This window comes from Agelaius tricolor, unplaced genomic scaffold, assembly GCF_023055355.1.
Source record: "Agelaius tricolor isolate 1412-34295 unplaced genomic scaffold, bAgeTri1.0.p SCAF_21, whole genome shotgun sequence".
In the NCBI taxonomy this organism is placed as follows: domain Eukaryota; kingdom Metazoa; phylum Chordata; class Aves; order Passeriformes; family Icteridae; genus Agelaius; species Agelaius tricolor.
Genome location: NW_027269281.1, coordinates 4,996,011 through 5,020,753, shown reverse-complemented (window position 1 = coordinate 5,020,753; position 24,743 = coordinate 4,996,011). Strand labels below are relative to the sequence as shown.

At 44.0% G+C, this 24,743-nt stretch overlaps 1 protein-coding gene across 2 annotated transcripts in view; it reads right to left on the bottom strand.

Annotated features, from left to right (window-relative positions):
* Positions 1–6,138: 6,138 nt before the first annotated feature.
* The window catches only part of LOC139598930 (mothers against decapentaplegic homolog 7-like), a 28,368-nt gene continuing 9,763 nt past the window's right edge, over positions 6,139–24,743 (bottom strand). For both annotated transcript variants that reach the window (XM_071445863.1, XM_071445864.1), the window contains one exon: positions 6,139–6,677. In XM_071445863.1, coding sequence (XP_071301964.1) covers positions 6,139–6,677 — 539 coding nt within the window. The remainder of the gene's footprint in view (positions 6,678–24,743) is intronic.

Below are 24,743 nucleotides of genomic sequence, written 5' to 3'. Positions count from 1 at the left end.
CAGCTAATGTCTGAGCCTCTTAAATTAATGAGATTTCTCTAAAGTGATTTCCAAGGAGGGAAGAGCAGAAACCACAGCTAAGCTGTACAGAGCATGATGATATGTGAGGTCCCAGGGCCACCACTGCTCTGTTAGAAAATGTCCATGAATGTCCATGGAAATGGGGAGTGCTCATACCTGGGGAGGTGCTAGAATTTAGGTCCTGGGGGCATAGAGCAAAAAGGACATTATATTACTGGCCAGGAGTAACCTGGAGGATGGATATCTGTGTTTTCATTTGGGAAGGAGCCAGCTCTGCCCTTGCCCACAGCTCTTCCATCTAAGGGTGGGTCAGGGCTATGGTTCTGCCCTTTAATCCAGGTATTACTGGATCATCCAAGTTTGACCAGATCAAGAGTGGCCATATAACTGCATTTCTGACAAATTACTTCCAGCTCCCTGGGTTTATGTGAGCAGGAGAGGGACTCACGTAAGGTGAGAATGGTACAACAAGACCAAGTCTCCAGCCAGACACCACAAAGCCAGAAGGACCACATCAGACCACATTTATACCAGGTCAGTGCATTGCTTTATGTGGCTGCAGCTTTTCTGAGTCCTAAAGATGGATTTACAGCATCAGCAAACCCTAGCCAAGAGGAAATTCTTCATTGCTTAACCTCCAATCTCTATTTTCCTATTCAGACTGCTTCCCACCCTGTATCTACCATCCCTAGATCAACAAGCTCTGGGTGGTGGATGGGGACACATATGAGTTGGTGCTCAGCATCCTTCTATCATGTTCTTTTTCTTTTTTTTTTTTTTTTTAATTGAATGAGGGCTAAAATTAGTTCAGCAAGAGGTGAAGGCTGGAACATTTTAGCTAAAGCTGCTGTAGTACTGGAAAGCCATAGTTTTGCTGACTATTTTTCAGCTTTCTTACTGTGAACAGCATTGACTGATCTTTTATTTTGACAGATGAATGCAAGCAAAGATCCCATAAAATAAAGTTTTTCAGCTCATCATCCAGACTATCACTGTAACATTTGACCCGGAAAGCCATGTCCAGCTGGAGGTCCAGCCAGATCAATGTGTCTCCAGCCATGGCCACGGATAGTCATGTGGGACAAAGTGTAAAATGGTATGTGTAGAGGATATCCTAGACCCTCGCTGCACCCTGCAAGTGATAAAATAGACCACTAGCACTGTGCCCATCATGGGGACACTTCAACAGACAGCCTCTTGGCTTCCCTGGATCATTTTTTCCTCTTTGCATTATCATAGAACCATAGAATGGTTTGGGTTGGAAAGGACTTTTAAAGGCCATCTAGTCCAACCCCCCTGCCATGGGCAGGGACCTCGTCAACTAGATCAGGTTGCTCAGAGCACTGTCCAACCTGACCTTGAATATTTCTAGGGATAGAGCATCTACCACCTCTCTGGGCAACCTGTGCCAGTTGTTTTGCAGAGATAAACAAAACTGCGCAACTTTTGTGAAAGTTGCAAAGCCGATATGTTTATTACAGCGCTGGACGCATGTGGGAATTGTTCCCCTAAAATGACATGCATACCTCTGGGAACTCCAGGTCCCTTTTTATCCCCCTCTCAAATCCATATGCATGAAATTTCACAATAGATTCATACATATTCATTTTTACAAATTTCACGTGACAGTTGCTGCTAGTTCTTCTTTATCAGAAAGAATTCCTAGGTCAGGTTGACCTGCTCTCACAGCAGTCTGTCTCTCTCTGTCTCCCTTCCCTTATCTCTGTCCTTCACTGAAGCAGTTTCACTGAGCCTAGGCTTTTTACAAGAACAGGTAGTCAGACTAAATAGCTATGTTTTCAAACTACAGACTTAACTCAAAGATGTACATTTCACCTAAATCAAAATGGATTTCTACTCTGGAGAATTTCTACTCTGTCTCACAGTGCTTCACTACACTCATCATAAAAAATCTCCTTATATCTAGTCTGAATCTCCCCTCTCTAAGTTTAAAACCATTACCCCTTGTCCTGTCACTACAGGCCCTGCTAAAAACTCTGTCCCCATCTTTCTCCTAAGCTCTAAGTATTGAAAGGCTTCATTGTTTTAAGCCCAGACAGAGATGAAATACCATGCAGCCACTCCTTAACACCACCCCCCCCTCCCCCCCCCCCCCCAATGAGGTCTCCCTGGAACCTCCTTGTCTTGGTTTGAAAAGACAGGTGTCTGCTAAGGAAGGCAGAAGCCTCCCCTGAAATGGAAAATATAAATCCTCTCCCTCCAAATTGTTATAATTTTGTAATTAAGGGGCTCTCAGGCAAAGATATGGGAGTGGGAATAACAGTTCTTTATTAGGGAAGAAAATTTAAAAAAACCCCAAAAAACAATGCAGTAATACAAAATAAAAGATAGAGTCAGAATATGACCTGACACCCTGTTGGTCAGGGTGTTGGTAGTAGTCCAATTGAAATGGTGGCTGCAGTCCTTCTGGAGTGATGGGTGTGATTCTGTTGAAACAGTGATCCTGTAGAAGGGTGTCATCTTCCTTTGAAGATCTAGTGGTGGTGTAGATCAGCCTGGTCTTCCTCTGGGAATCCAGGGGGAAAAGGCTGCTTGTGGTCTTCCAAATCTCTGATTATATCCAGGTAGGAATGCTTGGCCTCTCCTTCTGGGCAGAGCTTCTCACAATGGGATGTTGTTATTTTTATCAGTCATGAAGTGAGACTCAATGGCCCATTAACAGAAGATATGTCCCCAGAGGGAATATTGGTTGTGGAAGAGATAAAGAAAACTGCCCAATTAACAGAAGATAACTGCCCCACCTCTAATAAATAGGAATAGAATACCCCTATTTCCCACCTAAGACACTCCTCCAGGCTGAAGAAACCCAACTCTTTCAGCCTGTCTTCATAGGAGAGGTGCTCCAGCCCTCTGACCATTTTTTGTAACTCTATGTATATTGAAAAGCTGCTGTGAGAAGGGTTCATTCAGGAGTACATTATTCCCATATTCTGCTTTCACCTCTCAGGAGGAGCAACAATTTGTAACCTCTGTATCTCACAAGTGGAAATCCTGAGAAACAGAAAGGTTAAATGATTTGGTCACATCTCATGGAACAATAAGCAGGGACAAGAACCCAGATCTCAATTCAAAGAACAGTCATCTATGCTACAATTTGGTTTCCGGGCTTTAACCACCAGGATATGGTACGCACCTCATGGAACAAGTGGAAAACATCTGCAAAACATCTCTGAAACGCAGTCCTCTGGTGTGTCCACATGGCCTGTTACTACTTTGGTGTCATGATAGGTTTCTCCTCGAGCCAGGTCTTATGAGCTCTCAGAGAATTTATCACACCCGAGATAGCCCAGGACATAGATGTGAGGAATTTGAAAGAACGTGTTGCATGAATTTGTCTGATCATTCAAAATCTAGTCATGAAAGCATACAACAATTAGAAGATGGAGTGGCCAAACTCAGGAAAGAGAATGAGTCATGGCTAAATGGTGTGTTCAGTTGATTTAATCTTGCATCAGCATGGAGGGAATTTTTGAAGATAGGTGTGTACGTACTGATTAGTGTCGCAGTCCTTTTAATATTTGTGCCATGTCTACTTTAGTGTATCTGACAGATGATGGATGAGGCTGTCAAAGGACTGTTTTTGGTTCAAAGATAAGGGGGAGATGTGGAAACCCAGGGCACAGGGAATATTTCTCTGTCTGCTCTGGGGTGCCCTGACCCCCAGGGGAGCACTGACTTTGACCCTCATTCATGGAGAAAGTTTCCTAGACTTCAAGATAGACTAGAATCCACAAAAGTGTGAAATAGATTATAGAGTAGTGTAGGTGTATCACTTGGTGAGAAATTTAGGTTTTGGGATTTTTAGTATGTTGTGGATGGAAGCAAGATGGAGGGTGCAGGGTGCCATCCTGGGTTTCTTCTTCATGCTTCTTCTTCCTTCTTCTTCATGGATTTGGGTGGTATTTTGTAATTGGGCAGAAAAGTCCACATTGCGGGCTCTTTGGGATCAGTTATTGGGTTAAAAGGGAAAATAATCTAGGTGTCAGTTCTTAATTGGATAGTTTAGTCTTAAAAGCCCTTGTAACAAGAGATTGTTAGCCATTTTGTGCCTTCTAATGAAAAGCTGCCAAACTCACAGTAATGAGACTGTTTTACTGATAAGAAATAATAAACACTTGAGTCCAACATAAACTGCCATCTCAAATGGCTTCAATCCAGACACAGAGAAACTGACAACTAGTACCCCCACACTCCCTGACAGAGGCCATGTGCAAGTGGGATGTGGAGCAGTAAACATCTGAAGGCAGGCCAAGGGGGGCAAAAGGAAAAACAACCTTTATTTCCAGTGGCATGGGAGATGAAGGGGGCTAGAAATAGTTGAGGAAAACCTAGAGGACTGGCTTTCCCCTCTTCTCAGATTTTCCTCCTTGACTGGTGGCATGGACCACTCATGTTCCAGCACAGAGCAAAAGTTTGGTCTCCCCCAGTACTTCAGGGACTGGGACAGGGCCAAATAGGAACTGGCTGGCTGGCCAAATAGCATGGCTGTTCTTTTACGTTGAAATTATGAGAAACAGGAGTAATAACAAAAATAACCCCAGCAGATTTTGGGCAGCCAGACCCTCCAGACTTGGGTTGATGGGATGCAATCATGCCAAGGACCCCAAAGCCACATGCACCACACCAGCCCCCAATGGAGACCAAAGCTCAGGATGACCCTATCTGGATGCTACCCACACAAGAACTGCTGACTGGGGTGGGTGCCCCCACCACCAACCCCACGTGGTACCCACTTTGAGCAGCATCTCTCCTGCCTGCCTCATCCCTGCCACTAAAAGAGACACTTGGCACAGCCTGGGATCAAGTGTACATTTTTATTTTTTAATGGAACATAAGCTCCTTTAGAAAAAAACATTCATCTGGATGATAACACCCATAGAAAAACCCAGCAATTTCATGCTCTTTTTTTTTTTTAATTTAGCATTTGTTAATTGCATTTATATTAAAGCAAAGTGCATATTTGTTTTTTTTCTCATTTATACACATTGCACAATACATAAATAATGGTGCTTATAAAACGTCTTTATATTTGCAAGTAATAATATATTTATATATAACATAAAATGCATTTTTTCTTTAATAAATCTCAGGGGGTCTTAAGGAGTCCTTTTTTTGTGTGTATTTCCAAAGCACTACAGTGCTAAAGTTCCAATGAGAATGCTCTCTTGTTCATTTAAACCTTTATATATAGAAAAATAGCTTATGTTAAGGTCTAAACATGCTCATTGAGCTAAGAAGAGTGCAAAAGTATCATACTAGTGTATGATTTCAAGAAGAAATGAAAGCACAACTGCATTTTCAAATTGAATGTTACTGGGATAACCTGATCTAAGAAGTTACAACAGACCAACTATTGTCAACACTTTTTCTTTTTTCTTCCCATTTGTTTTTTATTTGTTTTGTTGGTTTTGCTTTGTTTTGGTTTTTTTAGGCTTAGGCTTCTGTTGCTTTATATCAGCTCAAATGATAAAGTGCGGTCCATGCAAGAGGTTTCTCTGCTATTATTTTCTCCCCTTGCATCAATTCGTGACCATACAAAATAAAAAAAAAAACAGTGGAAGAATAAACACAGTGACAAGGTGCCAACTCAGCAACAAGAAAAAATAAAAATTAAAAAGGATGGGTAAAAACCTGGTTGGGAAGATTTTGCACCATTCTTTGGCAACAATGTGGGGTTAGCACTGCTGGGGAAGAGGTCTTGGTGTCACCATCACCAGGGATGGGAAGGTGGTGCATAAAAAATACAAGTATCTTGTTCTTTTATCCAAGAGAAGGAACTGTAACATATAGCAAGTGGCTTCTGAATCCATTGATCACATAGGATAATCCTTTCAGAGGCATGAAATAATTATCATATGTGAGCCACACCCTTTTCTCACCCTTCTGAGTTATTGGTCATTTATACTTTAAAAAACTAGGTTTATCAAACTACCCCAAAGCACAAAAAAAATATTTCCAAAGATTTTTCTCAAAACAAAGGGGGGGACATACAAACTAAACAAAACAAAACCAGAAAGTTTGCATGAATAGAAAGCACTCAGAAGGAAATATTAGCAGCAAAGTAATATAAATGCCTTGAGTCCACTCTGTCTTGAATTATCGGTTATTTAAAATAACCTCCAACCAGCATGGGCAACTGCTGATGAACTGTCTAGTGTAGCATTGGCCCCAGCCTTTCACAAAGCTGATCTGAACCGTAAATCCTGTCCATGGCTGCTGCATGAACTCATGGTCATTTGGTCTCTGCAAGCTGTACGCCTTCTCATAGTCAAAAGCCTTGATGGAAAAACCTGGAAACACTTTGTGAACCAGTAACATCCTGGAGTCGGGGTTGTCCAGTGTGGCTGACTTGATGAAGATAGGGTAACTGCTGCGGTTGTACACCCACACTCCATCCACTTCCCTGGTGAGCTGGATGCCGTAGCCGATCTTGCCGCGGACCTTCTGCACCAGTTGGCTTTTGTTTTCTGAGTTGAGCTGTCCGAGGCAGAAACCATTCCCCTGAGGTAGATCATAGAAGATATCCAGGGAGGGCTCTTGAACAGAGTACAGCCGACCCACGCGTGTCTTCTCTTCCCAGTATGCCACCACACACCAATGTGACCGATCCCCTGGCTCCTGAAGAACTTGGGAATCTACAGAACAGGAGAAAAAAAGGAAGAAAAACAGAAATTTAGCACCAAAAGGGGTAATACAACCCAAAAGTGACACAATGCTGGCAGGTCATTGCCTACCAATGTGTTCATGACGCTCTCCACGTACACACCAACACCCATGGCACATCCACCATTTCCAAAAGCAATGTTATTAGGACCATTTAAGTTGACCCAGATTTGGGGAATTCCTGTGCCATTTCAGCACCTAATTCTAGTTAGAATTATGAGTCTTAAATCACCATGTCTACCTTCAAAAGTGGCTTGAGACCTACCAGCAGCATCCATGGTGCAGTCACCCTCACTCAAACCATCACCAGGACCACCTTCAGTGGCACTAGGAGAGATGAGATGCTCTAGCCAGCCGCATTTACCAAGACCAAACACCCTAAATGTCCTTATTTTCACTCACCAGATAGTGGATCCACTTCCATAAATAACTATCTACTCGACACAGATGCTGAGAAAAAATGAGGAAATGAGGTGCTGCTAAGAAAACCACATTGAAGGTCACCCCATGGGACCAGAGGGGGCAAGGACTCACCTACTCTAGTTCACAGGGCTTTTCCCTACCTGTAGTCAGAGCCTGGGTGGTGGAGAGGATGGAGACATTGGATGACACCCCAACTTGTGGGAAGCACTGAGAGATGGTGGGGACCAAAAATCTCATACTTCTTAACAAAAATGGCCTAACGCCCCCCGAAATTCATTCATGTAGCTTTTTTTTTTTTTACTTCCTTGCGCATAGCTATCCTGTGCAAGAAGCAGGGATACAATGTAGCAGGAAAAATCCAAGTGGGGGGGGGGAATGTGAAAAGCCCCTTTTCCTCATGAAGGATCCCTAAAAGCCTGGCACTGCTCAGCAGGTAATTTGTTCCAGCCTTGGTAGTCATGTTAAGACCTGGGAACTATTCGTCTCTGTAATTGCATTTAAAAAAAAAAAAAATCAAGCTTGGAAGCTTGGTATGCTAGTGAGTGCTACCAAAATAATCCCCTGCAGCATGGGAGCAGATATGGTAATGGGAATAGTGGGTAACCCAGCACCCCAAAGCTCTTTTTGTGGACCCCCAAACCCCTTTGCCCAACATAAGCAATGGCAGGAACATGTTGGCTGCCCCATTTTCTTTATTTTTTGGTATTAAAAAGCCCATTTCCCCAGTGCAGGCATTTTTCTTCTGTCTCTGAGTTGTGTTTCAAGCCCTGCACTGTGCTTTTAAGAGAACAAAAACAAAACTCAGCCACACACTTTTAATTTCCTCATTTCTATCCCAGTGGGGGAAATATTTCTCCAGTTGCTGGAGGCAGCTACTAAAAATGGGCCTGGTTGTGTATGCCCCATAATAGGGACCCTCCCTCCAGGGTGAAAGTGGGGATGGGAGTTCCGGCAGTGGGAAGGTGGTCCCTGGGACAGCATTCATCAAGGTGCACCCCAGTTTGTCCTTCCATCTCCCCTTTTCAGTGCCTCCCAAGACTTTGTTGCCAATAATTTTATATCCTGCTGAAATCTAGCACCACTCAAGGGAATGAAGGGGAATAAGGTGGGTGGTTTGAGTTACCTCTCTCCTAACCCAAATGGGGTGCCCCCAGTTGGTCAAGAAACATGCCCAGCATAGTGTTTCCTCCACCCATTAAGGAGGGTAATGCTCAGGAGATAGAGGAATTTGGGGGGATGCCCCTCAGTCCATAGAGGGGATACTACTGAATACAGGGGGAGAATGCTCCTTTATACATCCTCATCTCAACCAGCCATCACTTCCCTCCCTCCACCTGCCTGCTACACATTGAACATACTGAAATTCTTATAGGTTTTTATTTATTTGGACATAAAAGCATCCCTTTCAGGAGGCAGCAGGGGGGGAAGCCTTTTTCACTTGATATTTGTGCTTGCATTAGTGAAGACCACTTAACAAGTAGCTCATTGCTGCTTACAAAGAGTTATTTAATTGTCAGAACATTAAAAAAAAAAAAAACAAAACCCCAAACCACAAAAAAACAACTGCCTTGGCAATGAATGAACAGACCTTTATGGAGGGCTGAATGAATTCCACTAGGTTTTTCAATTATATGGGGTGACCAGACCTCAAGGATGAATCTTAGGTAATCCAGGATATTTTTTTTAGGAGACAATACCAGCACACAGTATAAATACGCCAGAGCCTCTTTCATTTGTGGACTTCGGCTGTTGACTGGATGTCTAGTCAAAAAGACATGAGAATATAAGGGTTGAGCTTGGATAAGTAGGCTCAGGCCTCCCTGCTACCAAAGATGCTTTTCATGGTTGTTTGGACCCCAGCAGAGCTTCCCTGCCTCCGTGATTCTGGCATCCACTGGGAAAAGCCAGTAGCATCATTTGGGCAGCAGAGGCAGGAGAGGAGGAAAAAAATTATGCAGAGATGCTTCCTACAGTGATGGACATTTTTTTCCCCAAAAGGCTTTTTTAGTGGCAATGAGTATGGATCTGGGCAAATGAAGCAGATAGATGGATTTTGCCTCAAAACACCCCATTGTGTTCCTCCTGTGCAACCTGGAGTCATGGCAGTGACCCACTATCCAACTCCCACTCTGTCTGCTGCCAACTCTTACAAAAAACCCAGATCCCAGGAAATTCACAGCCACATCACTCAATGCTTTGGGATTCTCGTTTGAGTTAAAAACATTGTGTTTTACAAGCTCCTTGGAGCAAACACATCCCTTTCTAAATGCCTGGAAAACTCACAGCAAACAGGGAGTGTTCCCATATTCCAGCAAACTGATAATGTTTAATGCTATAAACATCTGCACTATTATTTCATTATTAAGCATCCCTCCATTTGCTGCTATCACTAGGTTATTAAGATTTTCCATGGTTTCACAGAATCAATTAGGTTGGAAAAGACCTCTGAGATCATCGAGTCCACCCTATAACCAAACACCACCATGTCAACTAGACCATGGCACTGAGTGTCATATCCAGTCTTTCCTTAAACACTTCCAAGGATGCTGACTCCATCACCTCCCTGGACAGCCCATTCCAATACCTATCACCCTTACTGTGAATAATTTCATTATAATATCCAACCTAAACATCCCCTGGCACAGCTTGAGGCTATGTCCTCTCTTCTGGTTGCTAGTTGCCTGGGAGAAGAGGCTGATGCCCATCTGGCTACAATCTCCTTTCAGGGAGTTGTAGAGAATGATAAGGTTCCCTCTGATCCTCCTTTTCTCCAGATCAAACACCCCCAGCTCCCTCAGCTGCTCCTCATAGGACTTGTGCTCCAGACCCTTCACCAGCCTTGCTGCACTTCTCCGGACCCACTCTAGCACCTCAATGCCTTTTTTGTAGTGAGGGGCCCAAAACTGGACACAGCATTCAAAGCGTGGCATCACCAGTGCCGAGTACAGGGGGACAATCACTTCCCTGGTTCTGCTGACCACACTATCTCTGATAAAAGCCAGAAGGCCATTGGCCTTCTTGACCACATGAACACACGCTGGCTCATGTTCAGCCAGCTGTCAAACAGCACCCCCAGGTCCTTTTCCGCTGAGCCACTTCCCAGCCATTCTGCCCCCAGCCTGTAGCACTGCATGGAACTATTGTGGCTGAAGTGTAGGACATGGCACTTGGTCTTCTTAAACCTCATGCTCTTGGTCTCAGCCCATCTATCCAGGTCCCTCTGCAGGGCCTTCCTACCCTCCAGCAGATTGACACCCTCTTCCAACTTGGTGTCATCCACAAATTTGCTAATGGTAGATTTGATCCCCTCATCCAGATCATCAATAAAGATATTAAACTGTACTGGGCCCAACACTGATCCCTTAGGGGGCACTGCTAGTGACTGGCTGCCAACTGGATGTCACCACCACTCTCTGGGCCTGGCTGTCCAGCCAGTTCTTAATCCAGCGAAGAGTACCCCTGTCCAAGTCGAGGGCTGACAGCTTTTCCAGGAGTATGATATGGGAAACGGCTTTGCTGAAGTCCAGGTAGACAACATCCACAGCCTTACCTTCATCCACCTGGTCATAAAAGGAGATCAAGTTGGTGAAGCAGGACCTGCCCTTCCTAAATCCACACTGGCTGGGCCTGTTCCCTTGGTTGTCCTGTAGGTGCTATGTGATCACACTCAGAATGATCTGCTCCATAACCTCACCCAGCACTGAGGTCAGGCTGACAGGCCTGTAGTTTCTTGGATCCTCCTTCTGGCCCCTCTTATGGATGGGCATCACATTGGCCAGCTTCCAGTCATCTGGGACCTCCCTGGTCAGCCAGGACTGATGATAAATTATGAAGAGTGGCTTGGTGAGCTCTTCTGCAAGCTCCCTCATCACCCTAGGATGGATCCCATCTTGTCCCATAGACTTGTGAGCATCTAAGTGGCCCAGCAGGTCTCTAACTGCTTCCTCCTGGATTGCAGGGGGTCTATTCTGCTCCCCATCCCTGTCTACCAGTTCAGTGGGCTGGTTGTTCTGAGGATAACTGGTCTTACTGTTGAAGACTGAGACAAAGAAGGTGTTAATTACCTCAGCCTTTTCCTCATCTTTGGTAACTATATTTCCCCTGTGTCCAATAAAGAATGGAGGTTTTCCTTGGCCCTCCTTTTGTTATTAATGTATTTATAAAAACACTTTTTATTATCCTCTACAGAAGAGGCCAGATAAAGTTTTAATTGAGCTTTTGTCTCTCTAATTTCCCTTCTGCATGACCTAATGACATCCTTAAACACTAACACTTCCTGAGTTATCTGCCCCTTTTTCCAAAGGTGATACACCCTCTTTTTTTCCCCACGTTCTTGCAAAAGCTCCCTCAGGGCTCCAGCAGGCTCCCCTCAGCATATTGTGCAAGCTTATTTTGAGATGACAAAAAAAAAAAAAAAAAAGGAAAGGGACTGAAAGAAAAGTGACTCTGCTCTCAGGAATTTAGGGAATTAGTTGTATCAATCACTCATAATTGGGTCTACAGAGAATGGCCATCCGCAGCAGAGCTCAGTTCAGCACAGAGTGGAGAAATCAAGGCAATAACTTGATGCCCCCAAAGTCTTTGGGGTAACATTGCTTGGAAATTTGGTGCAGATGTTCATCACCAGTGATGCCCCAGCACAACCACATTATTCAATTTTTTTCCCATATGTTTTATACCCTCCTGAATTTTCCTGAGTGGCTGACCTGACTTGACCAGTTATTTCCTAATACACAAGAGGTTGTGAGGCTTCCCACCACCTGCCTCAACTTTTATGAACATCAAATCCTGCCCAAAATCACTCAATAAAAGGCCACAGTCAGGATTTCTCTAGCGTTGAGCGTGCTCATGCTGCCTGTGGGCTTGGAGCATCATCCTGCTCTGGGCAGAGATGCTGCAGAAACTGCTACATCCATACAGAAATCCTGGAGGATGAGACACCAAAGCAATAACCACAAAAAATATTAAAAGCTGCTGAAATCAAGAAAGTCCAGATGAAGGTGAGTGTGGGAGATTCACACCATGGAAACACTCAAATTTATCAGTAATAGCTCAATGCTTGGTTCTCCCAAGCTGTGGCAGGAGGACACATCTCCCATAAATTGGAAGGGGCAGAAAAATTCTGGTATGGCTTTTCTCCTTGACACATGAACACTTTTAAGATGATGAAACCATGTCATCTGTACTTTTTTTCCCAAGCTCCACCAGTTTTATTAGGAGTTTGGAAAGAAAAAGTTCTTTTTCTTTCATTCAGGAAAAACCAAAGCATTTTATCAAAATGGAATAATAATAATAATAATAATAAAAATAATAATAATAATAATCTAACACAGGTCCTGTTCAGTTCTCAGCTCTCAGCCTTGTCCTGGTGCCAAGTTCATGAATGTAGAGGGGAGGTAAGCTGGATATCTTTTGTTTTGCTTGTTTTGTTTTGACATAGCTAAAGGTTTTCCTGTAATCAAGGACCTTGAGAGAAAACATCAAGTTTAGCACACAGTGAGCTATCTCACCTGCTGGGACTACTCCCAGCCAATCAAGTTAAGAGCTGTCTAAATCATCATTGATATCTGCAATAATAACTTGTCACTGAAAATGGGAATAGAACTGTGTTGCTGATAAGGTTTTTAAATGTCTGTAATTGGATCTTTCCTCAGTGATATTAGGATTAGACACAAATTAAATTATCCAATTGCAAAAGTGTTTCAAACTATGAATTTATATATATATATATGCATTTATGGATTTTTTTAAGAGCACAACTTTGACCCAAAGCACCTTCTCATGCCCTTTCTAAACTTCTCACCATCTCACCCTCTCTTCTCCTTCATTCCTCTGGATCTCTAGGGCTGGATTTCCCACCAAACATCAACCCTGACACAACACTCACCATGGTATCATCTACCCATAATTGCTAACAAAAGTCTTTAATTTTCATAGAACCATTGAATGCTTTGGGTTGGAAGGGACCTTTAAAGGCCATCTAGTCAAACCCCTCTACCATGAGCAAGGACACCTTCCACTAAATCAGGATGCTCAGGTTTTGTGGTACCCTCACCTTGGCCACTTGTGGAGGTGGCATTGCACACACAACCAATAATCCAGCATGAACAGGTAAAGGCAACAGATAAATTACTGTAGATGTCCACCAAGAAATCATAGCACCAAAAGTAGATTGGTCTTATGGACCTGTCCTAGAAGGGCCAGGACCCAGATGGGAGCTCCTGGGGCAGCAAGGAGATCATAGCATCCTAGAATGGTTTGGGTTGAAAGGAAACATAAAAATCATCTAGTTCCAACCCCCTGCTATGGGCAGGGACACCTTCCTCTAGACCAGGTTGCTCAAAGCCCCATCCAACCTGGACTTGAACACTTATGGTGAGCGGGTGTCTATCACCTCTCTGGGCAACCCGTGCCAGTACCTCACCACCCTCACAATCAAGAATTTCTTCCCAATATCTAATCTAACCCTGCTCTCTGTCAGTTTGAAGGCATTCCCCCTTGTCCTGTCACTCCATGCCCCTGACAAAAGTCCCTCTTCAGCTCTCTTGTAGCCCCTTTAGGTACTGGAAGGTACTTTAAAGTTTCCCTAGAGCCTTCTCTTCTCCAGGCTGAACAACTCCAACTCTCCCAGCCTGTCTTAGGAGAGGTGCTTCAGCCCTGTGATTACCTTCATGGCCTCTTCTGGACTTGCTCCAACAGGTCCATGACCTTTTTATGTTCCTAGGAGGCAGCTCTCTGCTGGAAAATGAATGCTGTGGGCACCACCAAAGAAGAGAAGAACCTATGGTCCTTCCTCCTTTATCCATCAGCACATTGTGCTTAAAAAAAGTTGGCTCGACTGGTGTCAGTACGACGTGTTGTTTAACTGGGGCCAAAGCTGACAGCAAGCTCAGCACATCTCATGCCTAGTAATCTCTCTTGGCTGACCTTAAGCAGCATTTGCAAGCCTGAGGCAGAGCCATGACTCCCATCTTCTCTACTTGTTGAGATGGAAGAGAAGGTGACACAAACCCCAGAACTTTTTATTAGTTTTTGCATGCTCTTCTGGACTGTTCTCAGGACAGTTCGTGGCATTCCAGTTGCAGTTTTACCCCTCATGCTACTGGCAAGTGCTGGTTTTGCAGGATATCAGGAAAAACACCTCCCTGAACTCTTACTCAAAAGCAAACATCAAGGCAAGGAAAACACCAAGTATGATGTGCAACCACACAACTCATCAAAACAAGGAAAAACAGGCACAAGAAAGAAAATTTTACTTCCTTTCTAGTTTCTCAGATAATTTGCAGGCTATTTGGGTGGGAGAACAAACAAAAAAAAAAAAAACCAAGAAAAATCCTTAAAGACAGATTTCCAGGTATGCTTTAAAAAAACAAACAAACAAACAAAAAAATTCAAATTAAAGAATATATCCTGCTGCAGAAAAGGATCTTTGTGCCTTTAACAGAGTTTGTGGCAGCCTAGAGATACCACCCATAGCAATATTTGCCCCAAACTTTTTATATCTCCCTACACACAAGGGCTAGACACTTTCACCTCCCAGCTTTTGATGGCTGGGATGGTTTCTGAAAAGCTAATTTAGAGGATGGGATGGTCATTTGTTAAGCTCCTGTTGTTTGCAAAGAAAGTAAACCCTTACATACTGCAGGGATGCCACCACCCAAGGTGGCCCATGGGGCTCCTCCTCCACACCAACACAAGAGCCCCCAAAGAGCTGAGGCAGTCAGTCACATCAACATATACTTAGAGAGTCTTTAATCTGTGGACTATTGACATGATAGACCATAATATCTCTTTAGGAGCTATTAGAGCCCATTGCATCAATAGGTACTTATGGAGTCCTTAATCTGCAGATTGACAGGATAGACCATAAATTTGTGTCTATGTCTAACTAGGCAGCTCTTATTACTCATCATAGTAGTCATGCAGGCTAAAGAGCCTTAAGATTATTTGTTAAATTTTCTAACAAGTTGTCCACTCAATCATTCAAATGGCTCCTTGCTCCTAGCAAAATCAGTCAACCTTGCACAAAAATAAATGTCCAACTGATTTCCCCCATGAATTCAGTTGGATGATATTTTCTAAAGACTGGCATCCAGAAGCCAAGATGTTGCCAATGGATTTGTAACCTTGCAAGTCCAATGGAAACAAAGGGGATAAAATGTGGCAGAAGCCAACAGGGGAAGGAGTCTGGGATTTCCTGATATTTCTAGGGAAATATTTCTTTGGTTCAGACTCATGCTAGTGGCAACCTACAAACCTGGGAGTACTCTGCTCAGTCCCCTTGTGACCCAACCAAGAACTTCCATCACCTTTACCACAGCTGGGAAACTTTCTTGTGAAATCAGGACAAACACAAAGTTGGGTTAGACAGTGGGTAGAGATGACTGATCCTCTCAGGTTCCCACCCCAACTTGGTGGTGCCTTGAGTTAACCTTCTCCCAACCTGGAACCCAGACCTGACCTTTGAGGGTTAATTTAGGGATAGGATAATAATAGCAAGAAAATAAAGTGAGAAAGGGCCCTTGCAAACATGTTCTTGCAGACCTACAAAGCCTCACGAGTGGGCATGAGTATGGCAAGTGCCAAGGCTGGCCCAGGAGGAATGTCCAAGATTGAAAAATATGGGGTGATTGATGTCCCCTGCATCAAAGGATGATAAAGAAAGAACCAAAGAGAAACCACTGATTTCATGGAGTCCACCAAACCAGAAATTTGATTCATAAACATCTTATTAGTCACTGCTACTGTCTAATTACGGTGATTAATCAATTACCACAGCTAAAAACAACTTGAGAAGAACCTTTTTTCTTTGTGCCAGCCAAGTAAAGCTGGAGCTACAAGGTGAGGCAGAGAATACACAGGCACACACCAAAAATGCCTGTCTGCCTGTGTCCAGTGGTTAGAGAGGAGCCAGCTGACTCCAGTTTCCTCCATACCAGGCTTTGGGCCTCATCAGTTATGCAAATTATAGAGTACCATGCTGTCTGAAGGACAAATTTTGACTCAGCCCAAAGGAAAGCCTTAGAGGAAGGGTGGGGGTAAAGTAGCCTGCCAAATCTACTCATAATATTTACAGTAAATGGGCTTCTTTGCTGTTGTTTAGTATACAGTCAGTCTAATTATTTTTGAAGCTTTCATTTAAAGAACCTTCTTTATCTGCATCTCCTTCTATTCCCCTCAAAGGTGTGGGAAAACTTTTCCCTTGTTTCAAAAAAGCAGTAGGACAGGAATCCCTTCCCCAAGCCTCAACATGGCAGTCAGGTGGGATAAGGGGATGCTTCAAGAGGGAACACCCTTCCAGAGGGTTGCTGCTAACATCCACAGGGGTTTTTAAGATTCCTGGACCACCCCAATAGGCACAAGGGCATGCAGATCTATGTGGAAAATCCCCAAAAATCCTATTTTGATGTTGAAGCCACAAGAAGCCACCGGGCCATGCCAACCCTGGGGTCACAGCCCCCCCTCAATGCAGACACCAAGCTTGGGTTTAGAGGATGAAGACCTTAAAAAGCTTTTGAAATTAAAAATAAAGCTCCACTGTCACAAGGTTGCCTAGTACCCAGTGATGCCCTCGGGAGGGCAGGGATATAGTCCCTAGGAAAGCCACAGCTCTCCACAGGCAACATATAACTGTGTGGGTGGCAAGTTAAAAACCTTGTAAAGACCTTAATAAAAACTGAAGCAGAGCAGTCTAAGATATCCAAACTGTCATGGTTATAGAGAAAAGGGGTGAAGTTTCTAGCACTGTTTGATTCCATACTGCCCACATCATGGTGGCAGCATGGTTTCAGCAGGAGAAAGCCAGGGCAGAAGGGTAGTAATCTTTTTTTGGGCTCAAAGGAGGGGTTTTCAGGTTTTGGGGTCCGCCCAGCATACCTAGTCCCTCTCTGCTACCGGCAGTCCCTTTCCTGTTTCTCCAAGCCACGTTTTTTCTGGTTTGGTGTTGAAAGACAGCACTGGTGAGCCTAAGATGCTGCTCTGAGAAAAAGAAAAGGGAGCGAGCAGCAGCAGCATGGAGTGAAGCCCAGCCAAGCCATGTGGACCCCAAGCTGCAGCAGCTGCCATAGCTGCAGCCAGAACCCAAGCCACAGACAGAACCACCAAGCACTTCAGTCCTGCTCCAGAAAAGTCAGGCCCAGGAGAATGGTCCCCTGACCTGTTTCAGAGCCCTGTCATGTCCCACCAGGGTTTGTCTTGTCCCTGTTTTTTCCATTGTTTTTGGCTAGGGTAAGAAAGCTCAGCAGCAAGCCTACCCAACATTTTGTCTTCCCATACACCATGTGGCTCAGCAGAGGGCCAGTTGCCATTTTGCCTTTGTCTGGGAAACCATGCCGGGCGCTGTCTTTGAGAAGCGTTTTTGTTTGTTCAGTGGTGAATACCCTTTTGTGGGTAAAACACTCTTTCTTTTGCATACTCTTTTATTAATATTTTTGTTGTTATTACGATTTTTCAGTAAATTGTGATTCCATCGTATAATCTCTCCTAGTGTTTCCTCCACTATCAGAAGGGGGCAGGGGAAAAAGGGCAGCTTGAGTGGGTTTGATTTTCCCACTGGGTTTTAAACCAAAATACAAACTGATACCTAATACACAGATGTGTGTTAGGATATCCCCCCAACTGCGTTCCATGCAACACACATGGCATTACTGCCGGTCTCATTTCAATACAAAAAAAAAAATCTCTCTGCTCAGTACACCAACCAAGAATTCTTCGCAAAGACTGAAAACAGATATAAAAATATGCTTCCCTCCCACACCAAAAAAAGCCCATCTCCCCCAGGCTGCTCCCTGTGAGCAGCATCCCTCACAGGGATGTAAACACATGGTAAAAGGGTTGGAACAAAAGTCCTTCTCATGCTTGTTGTGCCCTGATCCATAACAATTATGAAAACTGTTTAGCTGGGCTGGCATTTGGAGCATTTACTGCATTCCTGCCAATAAATTCCAGTCATGAATCTGATGAAAAGGTCTCCCTGCCACCCCCTTCTCCCTCCCTCCCTCCTTTCTTCCCTTCATTCCTCCTGGCTTTCTTTACAACCTAATACCCTGTCGATGCAGGGCCAGGGCTTACTTAGGGGAAAAAAACCACCTAGTGCCAGACTGGAGAAAGCATGCAGACTGAAAAAGTTAATAATTACTTGTTTGACTTTATAATTTAATCACACCTATTCCTAAAATCAAGCAGTGAAGCATGCTGGTGTACAGACAGGGTTGCTACCCAGGGATGGACCAATGGACAAACAGCATCAGCCCCTACCTAGGTAGGGAGAAAGCAAGGGATGGACAGACAGAATGGACAGTGTTTGGATGGAGTTCACAAGCTTGACCACGCACACATCCCTCCCCTTGCCTCTCACTTTGCTCTGGATTAATAACATGTAGCAATTATAGAGAATATTACATTAATTAACTAATTAACCCTCCTGATGCTCCGTCAGAGCTGGCACCCTCTTTTTGCAGATGGAGGCCAGCAGAGGTTTGCCCTGGGCTATAAATCAGGGCAGGTGGGCAGCACACAGATTAAGAAAGAAAAAAAACAACCCAAAAAGCTCTTTGTGGCTCATCCCACCCCACTTTTGGGTGCAGCAGCTGAGGTGTGACCCAGCCATAGACTGTGCCACTGCCAGCCAGGGTGGCACCACTGAGAACAAGCAGCATCCTCCCATGGTGTCCTAGGGTGACATTATGATGCTTGTATCCCCATCTGTGTGTTCTGTTTATGCTGGATATTATGTTCTGTGCCTTCAAGACTGGCTCTGAAGACTGAATGTTTTCTTTTGGTTTTGTTATTAGCCTGCTCCCCCACAGCTGGCGGGACACAGAGACGGGGCAGTACATAGTGCTGCTTTTGCTTTTTGCTTTGATCTTGCTCTTGCTTCTGCTTTGCTCCTGCTTTGCTCTTGCTTTTTGCTTCTGCTCATTACTTAGTTTAGCTAAGCAGCCCAAATTTTTCCTTGGACTGTTTTTCCTTTCCCTTTTTTGGGACTACTCGAACCTGCTCCAGACTGGGACCTGGGAAACACCAAGTTTGCACCTTGTGGCTGCAGCAGCTGCCCCCAGCACTGGAGGGACTGATAAAAGAGTGACCACTCCCAAGAGAGACTTTCTGAATTTGTCATCTTTTTCAGAGCGGTGAAAGAGTGGTGTCATCCGGTATTGTTCATTTTGTGTGCTGGGGGGTGCTTTGCCTGTTAAATAAACAGGTTCTTTCCACTTGTCTCTGAGGAATCCTTCCCGAACCAGTTGGGGGAGGGGCCGTGTGGGTTTGCTTTCTGGAGGGGCCCCCTTTTTGGAGGTTTTCCCCCAAATTTGCCCTAAACCAGGACACATGGGGGCAAAGATCAGGTAATTTGGGGTGTCACCAACACCCAGCAACATCATCCTGCAGGGACAAAGCCCCAGGGAATCTGGGGCTCAGCACCACCCTTCAGCAAACCCAGCACCAATCACACTGGCTGCTCCAGAAAATAACCTTAGTGCAACATCTCAGGTAAGTCAAGGCTTCATGCTCTTGACACCCAGGATACATTTTCTATGCTTGGCTGTGACAAAGAACAGGAAAACTACAGGTCACTGTGTATGACTTATGGGTTTGTTCCTTTATCATGAGCTAAAAAGTCTCAGCCTGGCTTACAAAGAAAATTCATTCATCAGTTCAAACACAGTGATGTAACTTCAGGGTCCCAACTCTTTTTCCAAATAAAACTCCTGTTATTTTATTCCCACTCAAAGGATGATTTTATGGAGTTATTTACTCTGTCCGCTTTGCCTGGGAAGGTACTGCCAGAGCCCAGCCACAGGGTCATTGGCAGCTGTCCTGTGTGGGCAAGTAGGATCTCATCTTATGGTTTAATTTCTCAACTATTTTGTCATTTCTCCTGCTTTTCTACTCAAAATCTCACCTTGCACACCAACATGCAGACATACAACCCCTCTCGTATTACTTTGCATCACTGGCAGTGATCCCCAGGAATTTTTAGTATCCATAAATTCAACCCATTGCTTTCCATCACTTAAAATCATTAGATCCAGAGCCAACTTCACTGGTTGTAAAACTGAAGGATGTTTGAACTTCCACCACCTTCCCAACACCTGAGTTTCTCCAACACAAAGCAAACTCTTATTGATGCAGATTTGGCAGCTCTACAAACAAAATCTATTCAACCTTTATATGTATTATATAGAATTCTATAAAAATAGAAAATGTTTTCAATATACAGTGAATATATTTAATATATTCAACCTATATAAAATATATATTATATATTCATTATATATAGAATATACCTATATATTATATATATTGAATATATTTATATATATATATATATAGGCTGAATAGATTTTGCTGAATATATAACCATCCATAGTCTCATTCATTATGTACACATATAGGTACATATTTGCAACAAGGCTTAACAGCCCAAGTGCTTCTGAATTATTCATTTAATAGCAATACTTGCCTTTCCACCTGCTCAGGAATTCAGGGAAAAAACAGGAAAGTCCATGGGAGCCAGAACTTTACCCCAAAGATAGCTCACCAAATCCCAGCACTCCACCAGGCATCTTACTTCATCCCCAAGGATGGGGCACAGAGCCGGGTATTCACCATTGCACATGGAGAAGCATCACCAAAAGCCCACTGGGCATTTTACTTCATCCCCAAGGGAGGTTGAGGAAGCACCACAGAGCTGGGTACTCGCCATTGCACATGGAGGAGCATCAGTGAGAGCATCATCAGGACCTGCAACCACCCTACAGTGCTTTGGCATTGTCAGCACAAGCCAACTGGGGAGCTGAAGCCAGGAAGTTTTTTATACAGAGGTTAAAAGGGTAGAAAAGGACTGAGACAGCTCTTACAGGGTGGGGTTTTTTTTCCCCCTTGCAAGTTAAAACCAAGATAATGATACTGTGTGTGGACCAATTTGAAGGGCTGAGCAGCCAAACCAAAATTAGTCTCCCCGGCAAGAGCTTCCTAAGCCTCACAGTTTAGGAAAGAAAGCTGAGAAAAAGCATGAGAAAAAAAAAGATTCCTTGGGAAGCTGGAGTTCACACTCAAGCAAAGGTGATCCTGCTAGTCAAATATTTTTCTGGCATAATAAAAATAAAATCAAGTGCTGGAACAGACTCCCTTGGAAAAGCAAGGCCTGTGGGATGTGTTTTTCCTCCTTTTCTTTCTCCTCCTCCCCCAGCACTTTCTTTCACTAATAACTGTATTTTCTTGTATTTTCTTTTTCTTGTCTCTTTTCTCCTAAAAGACTGATGCAATTTCCTGTCTTGTCCCAATGTTTCCTGTTAATTAACAGGGTGAAAGTTATCATCAGGCATTTAAATGACTACCCGAAAGAGGAAGGGAAAAAACACAGGAAAAATAAAGAGAAAAGAAAAAAGAAAGGGGAGAGAAGGACTGTCTATTAGCAAGCACCATGTCACACCCCTAACAGCACAAAATCCCCTGGAAAAAAATTTTGTACCCAACAACTTGAGTCCATCAACAAATACCCCCCCGGGGTGGCTGCCACAGCAGGTCTGTGTACAGGGGATGCGAGCCCCCACTCTTCCCTGGATGAGAATGGAAAATTCCGGCAATGCTTTCCCAGAAAAGCTCTTTTCTTGCATTAGAAGGAGGATGAGGAGAAAGAGGAAAAGAAATGAAAAAAAAAAAGAAAATAAAATTTAAAAATAAATAAATAAAATAAAGTAAAATAAAATAAAATGCAGAGAAAGAGGCAGCAGGCAACATCCAAGATGTTGCTTTTATTAAAAGAAGTTAAAAGAATAAAAAACAAACAGAACAAAGTGAATAATCCAAAGCAAGTGAACAGAAATCCTGGGAGCTGCTGCGCTCCTTCCCTTCCTTGACCTTAGCCCCATGCAGGATCAGGCCACTGTCTCCTCTGTGCTTTCCTCTTCCTCAGCAGCAACTGTGACTCACAGCCAGTACCCCAGCAGCATCAAAGCCAAGCCAACAGGTTCGGCACGCTGATGGGGGGTGAAAACAAAGCAATTTAGGCAAAAAAGTGAGGGTGGTTAGAACAGAGACCATGCCTCAGCAGTTAATATCTCAGTGCTGAAAATAAACTGGAAAGGAAGCTCCTTTGTGACAGTAGGCAGGCAGCCAGGCAGGGGATGGCAGAAGGACCTGGCACCTACCCATTGCCCAGCCCATCACCCTCCTAAAGCACCTGATTAGGGCTGGGGAGGGAGTCCTTACACACCATTTATTCCATGTGCACTCGAAAATGGGGTGTATCTTTTTTAAAGTCAGCATGGAGGTTTATGATCTTGGCTGCTGCAGTTCAAAATAGACATTTCCCATGCGGGCAGCAGGGAAATGCATGTGGTTAGTGGTACTGGTTCCTCTAGGGTAAGTAATATCCACTGGCAGACAGTGGAGATGGAAACGATACAGCCCACATCCCTGCCAGCCTGGGGCTGCTTCTCTACAAGTGTTTTTGTCCCATCGAGTTTTAAATGTCCCCAATGATCTAGTTGCCAATGTTCATGGGGACAGCTTTTGCAAGCAGAGCATGGTCTGAATTGACACCTAACCTCCAAAATTCACCTTTTTATCCTCATTCCTCCCCAAAAAGTGTCAGGTTGCAGGATAAAACACGAGTAGTCCCCATCATGAAGGACTTGCTGGTGGTAGGGTCTTCTGCATTTTATTGTCAGCTGCCCTCAAAGGACCATTTGGTTGGGAAAATCTATCAGTATCCAGAAAAATGGATTTAATGGAGCTATATAGGGATGGATTGAAATAACCAGCATTTAATGGGGGGTACCACCTCTGCCATCATTTCTGTTTAAAACCCATAATAGAGGAGTATCTAGGAAAGGTTCAAAAGGCCCTAAAGCATTTAAAAAGTAATTATTAAATGGGTCCTATTTGCTTTGGGGGAATTTTAATTGGTGAAGAGCCCGGAGCTGGCAGGAGGATAACCTCAGCATCTCAACAGCAGCACAGGGGTTATCCCAGGGTGTTCCTGGAGGGGTCACTGCAGGGTGAGAACCTCCTTAAAAAAACCTCACAAAGCTGAAGGAGCCAGAGTGGGTCACCAAGCCAAAAGTCCCAGGGTTGGTTCCAAGCTCCTGGCTCCCTCCTCCCTGTCAGCCACAGTCAGATGATGTGCAAGGCAAGTTGAGAGGTTCCTAGTCTAACCCCTGATAACTTTGTCCTTTCCAAGACAGGATGGTAGGTTTTTAGGTAAGCAGGGAGGAGAGGTTATCTTTCCAATGAAGCTGGGAAGGAAAGGGTGCAATGCCCTGTGATGCTCAAAACAAAAAAACAAAACAAACAAAAAAACCCAAAACAAAAAAAAAAAAAAAAAAAAAGAAAAAAAAAAAAAAAGAAAAAAAGTATGCATGCTCAAAAATAAACTAAGTGACTTAAAAAAAATCCCCAGCAATTGTTTATCCCTGGGACAAATATGCAATCCTAGTTCCACAGGAAGATGTCAATTTCAGATTATAATAGAATGCCAATTTGTAAAAAAAGGCACTTCACAGGTGGTTATAAACTCCATACAAAAGGGAGGTGGAAAGAGAGGAAATGGGAAAACACAGGCAGAACTCTGCCAGAGAAACTGCATGGGATCCTGTTTACATGGGGATATGTAATGAGGAGCCACTTTGGAGCACAAATAGCTCTGGATTTGGGCAAGGTGCTTCTTCCCTAGTGAGCAGATACCAGCAGGGATCAGAGCCATAGTGAAACATTTCTGACCTGTCTGCAATTTTGAAATGAAATATCATTCAGCCAAGTGGTCCCTTAAACCTGATGAGGTCCCACCACCAGAAGAACCAGAGAGGGGAGTGATGCTGATGCTTCTTCAGACTCCAAAGGTCTTTTCCTGTCTTTTTGTTTCAGAGGAGTTGGGAGGGAGAAACTGAGGCTGGGCTTGCTGCAGAAGAGCCCCATGGGTCTCCCATCCTCAAGCCTTGCAAAGCCTTGCTTGGTCCAGCATCCACCAAGAATTGTCACTCAACATCCACTGGCTCCAGGAGACCCTGGGGCAGTTCCAGAGTCAGGAAAAGTCAACAGGATTGAGCTGAAATCTAGGTAAACTTCCAGGTTTGGTATTTTATGAATAACCCCTAAAGTGGAGGTGGTGAGGACATAAGCCAGCTCATCTTGCTTTCCCTCTGTGATGGCCAGTTCTGGGCTTCTTGGAGAACTTCACTTTGCCAGCAGATCCAGCACCTTTCATTTATCCTGCAAGAGAGACATCTTCTCACCCACCATGAGCACCATAACCTTCCATCAGTCTCACGCCATGCATGGGTCAAGAGGAAGGTGTCCAGAGCTGAGTGAAGATCATAGCATGGAGAGCCAGCATTGACACAATCAAGCACCATCAGCTCACTTCTACCCTTGCAACAGAACTTTCTCCATGGGTCATATGGGAATTCGGCTCCGACTAATCCAATGTCTCCAGACCACAGGCCAGCCACGTCCAGGGTCTCCAAGCATGACTTTACTTGTTTGAAAGAAGAGTCATAACCAAAGATATCTGCCAAGAATGAGTCAGCTTAAAATACAGGAAAAACTCCCCTCTGTCTCCCATTTACAGAATTTATTTTTATCGACAATGGGATATTTTTGCTTTTTTTTTA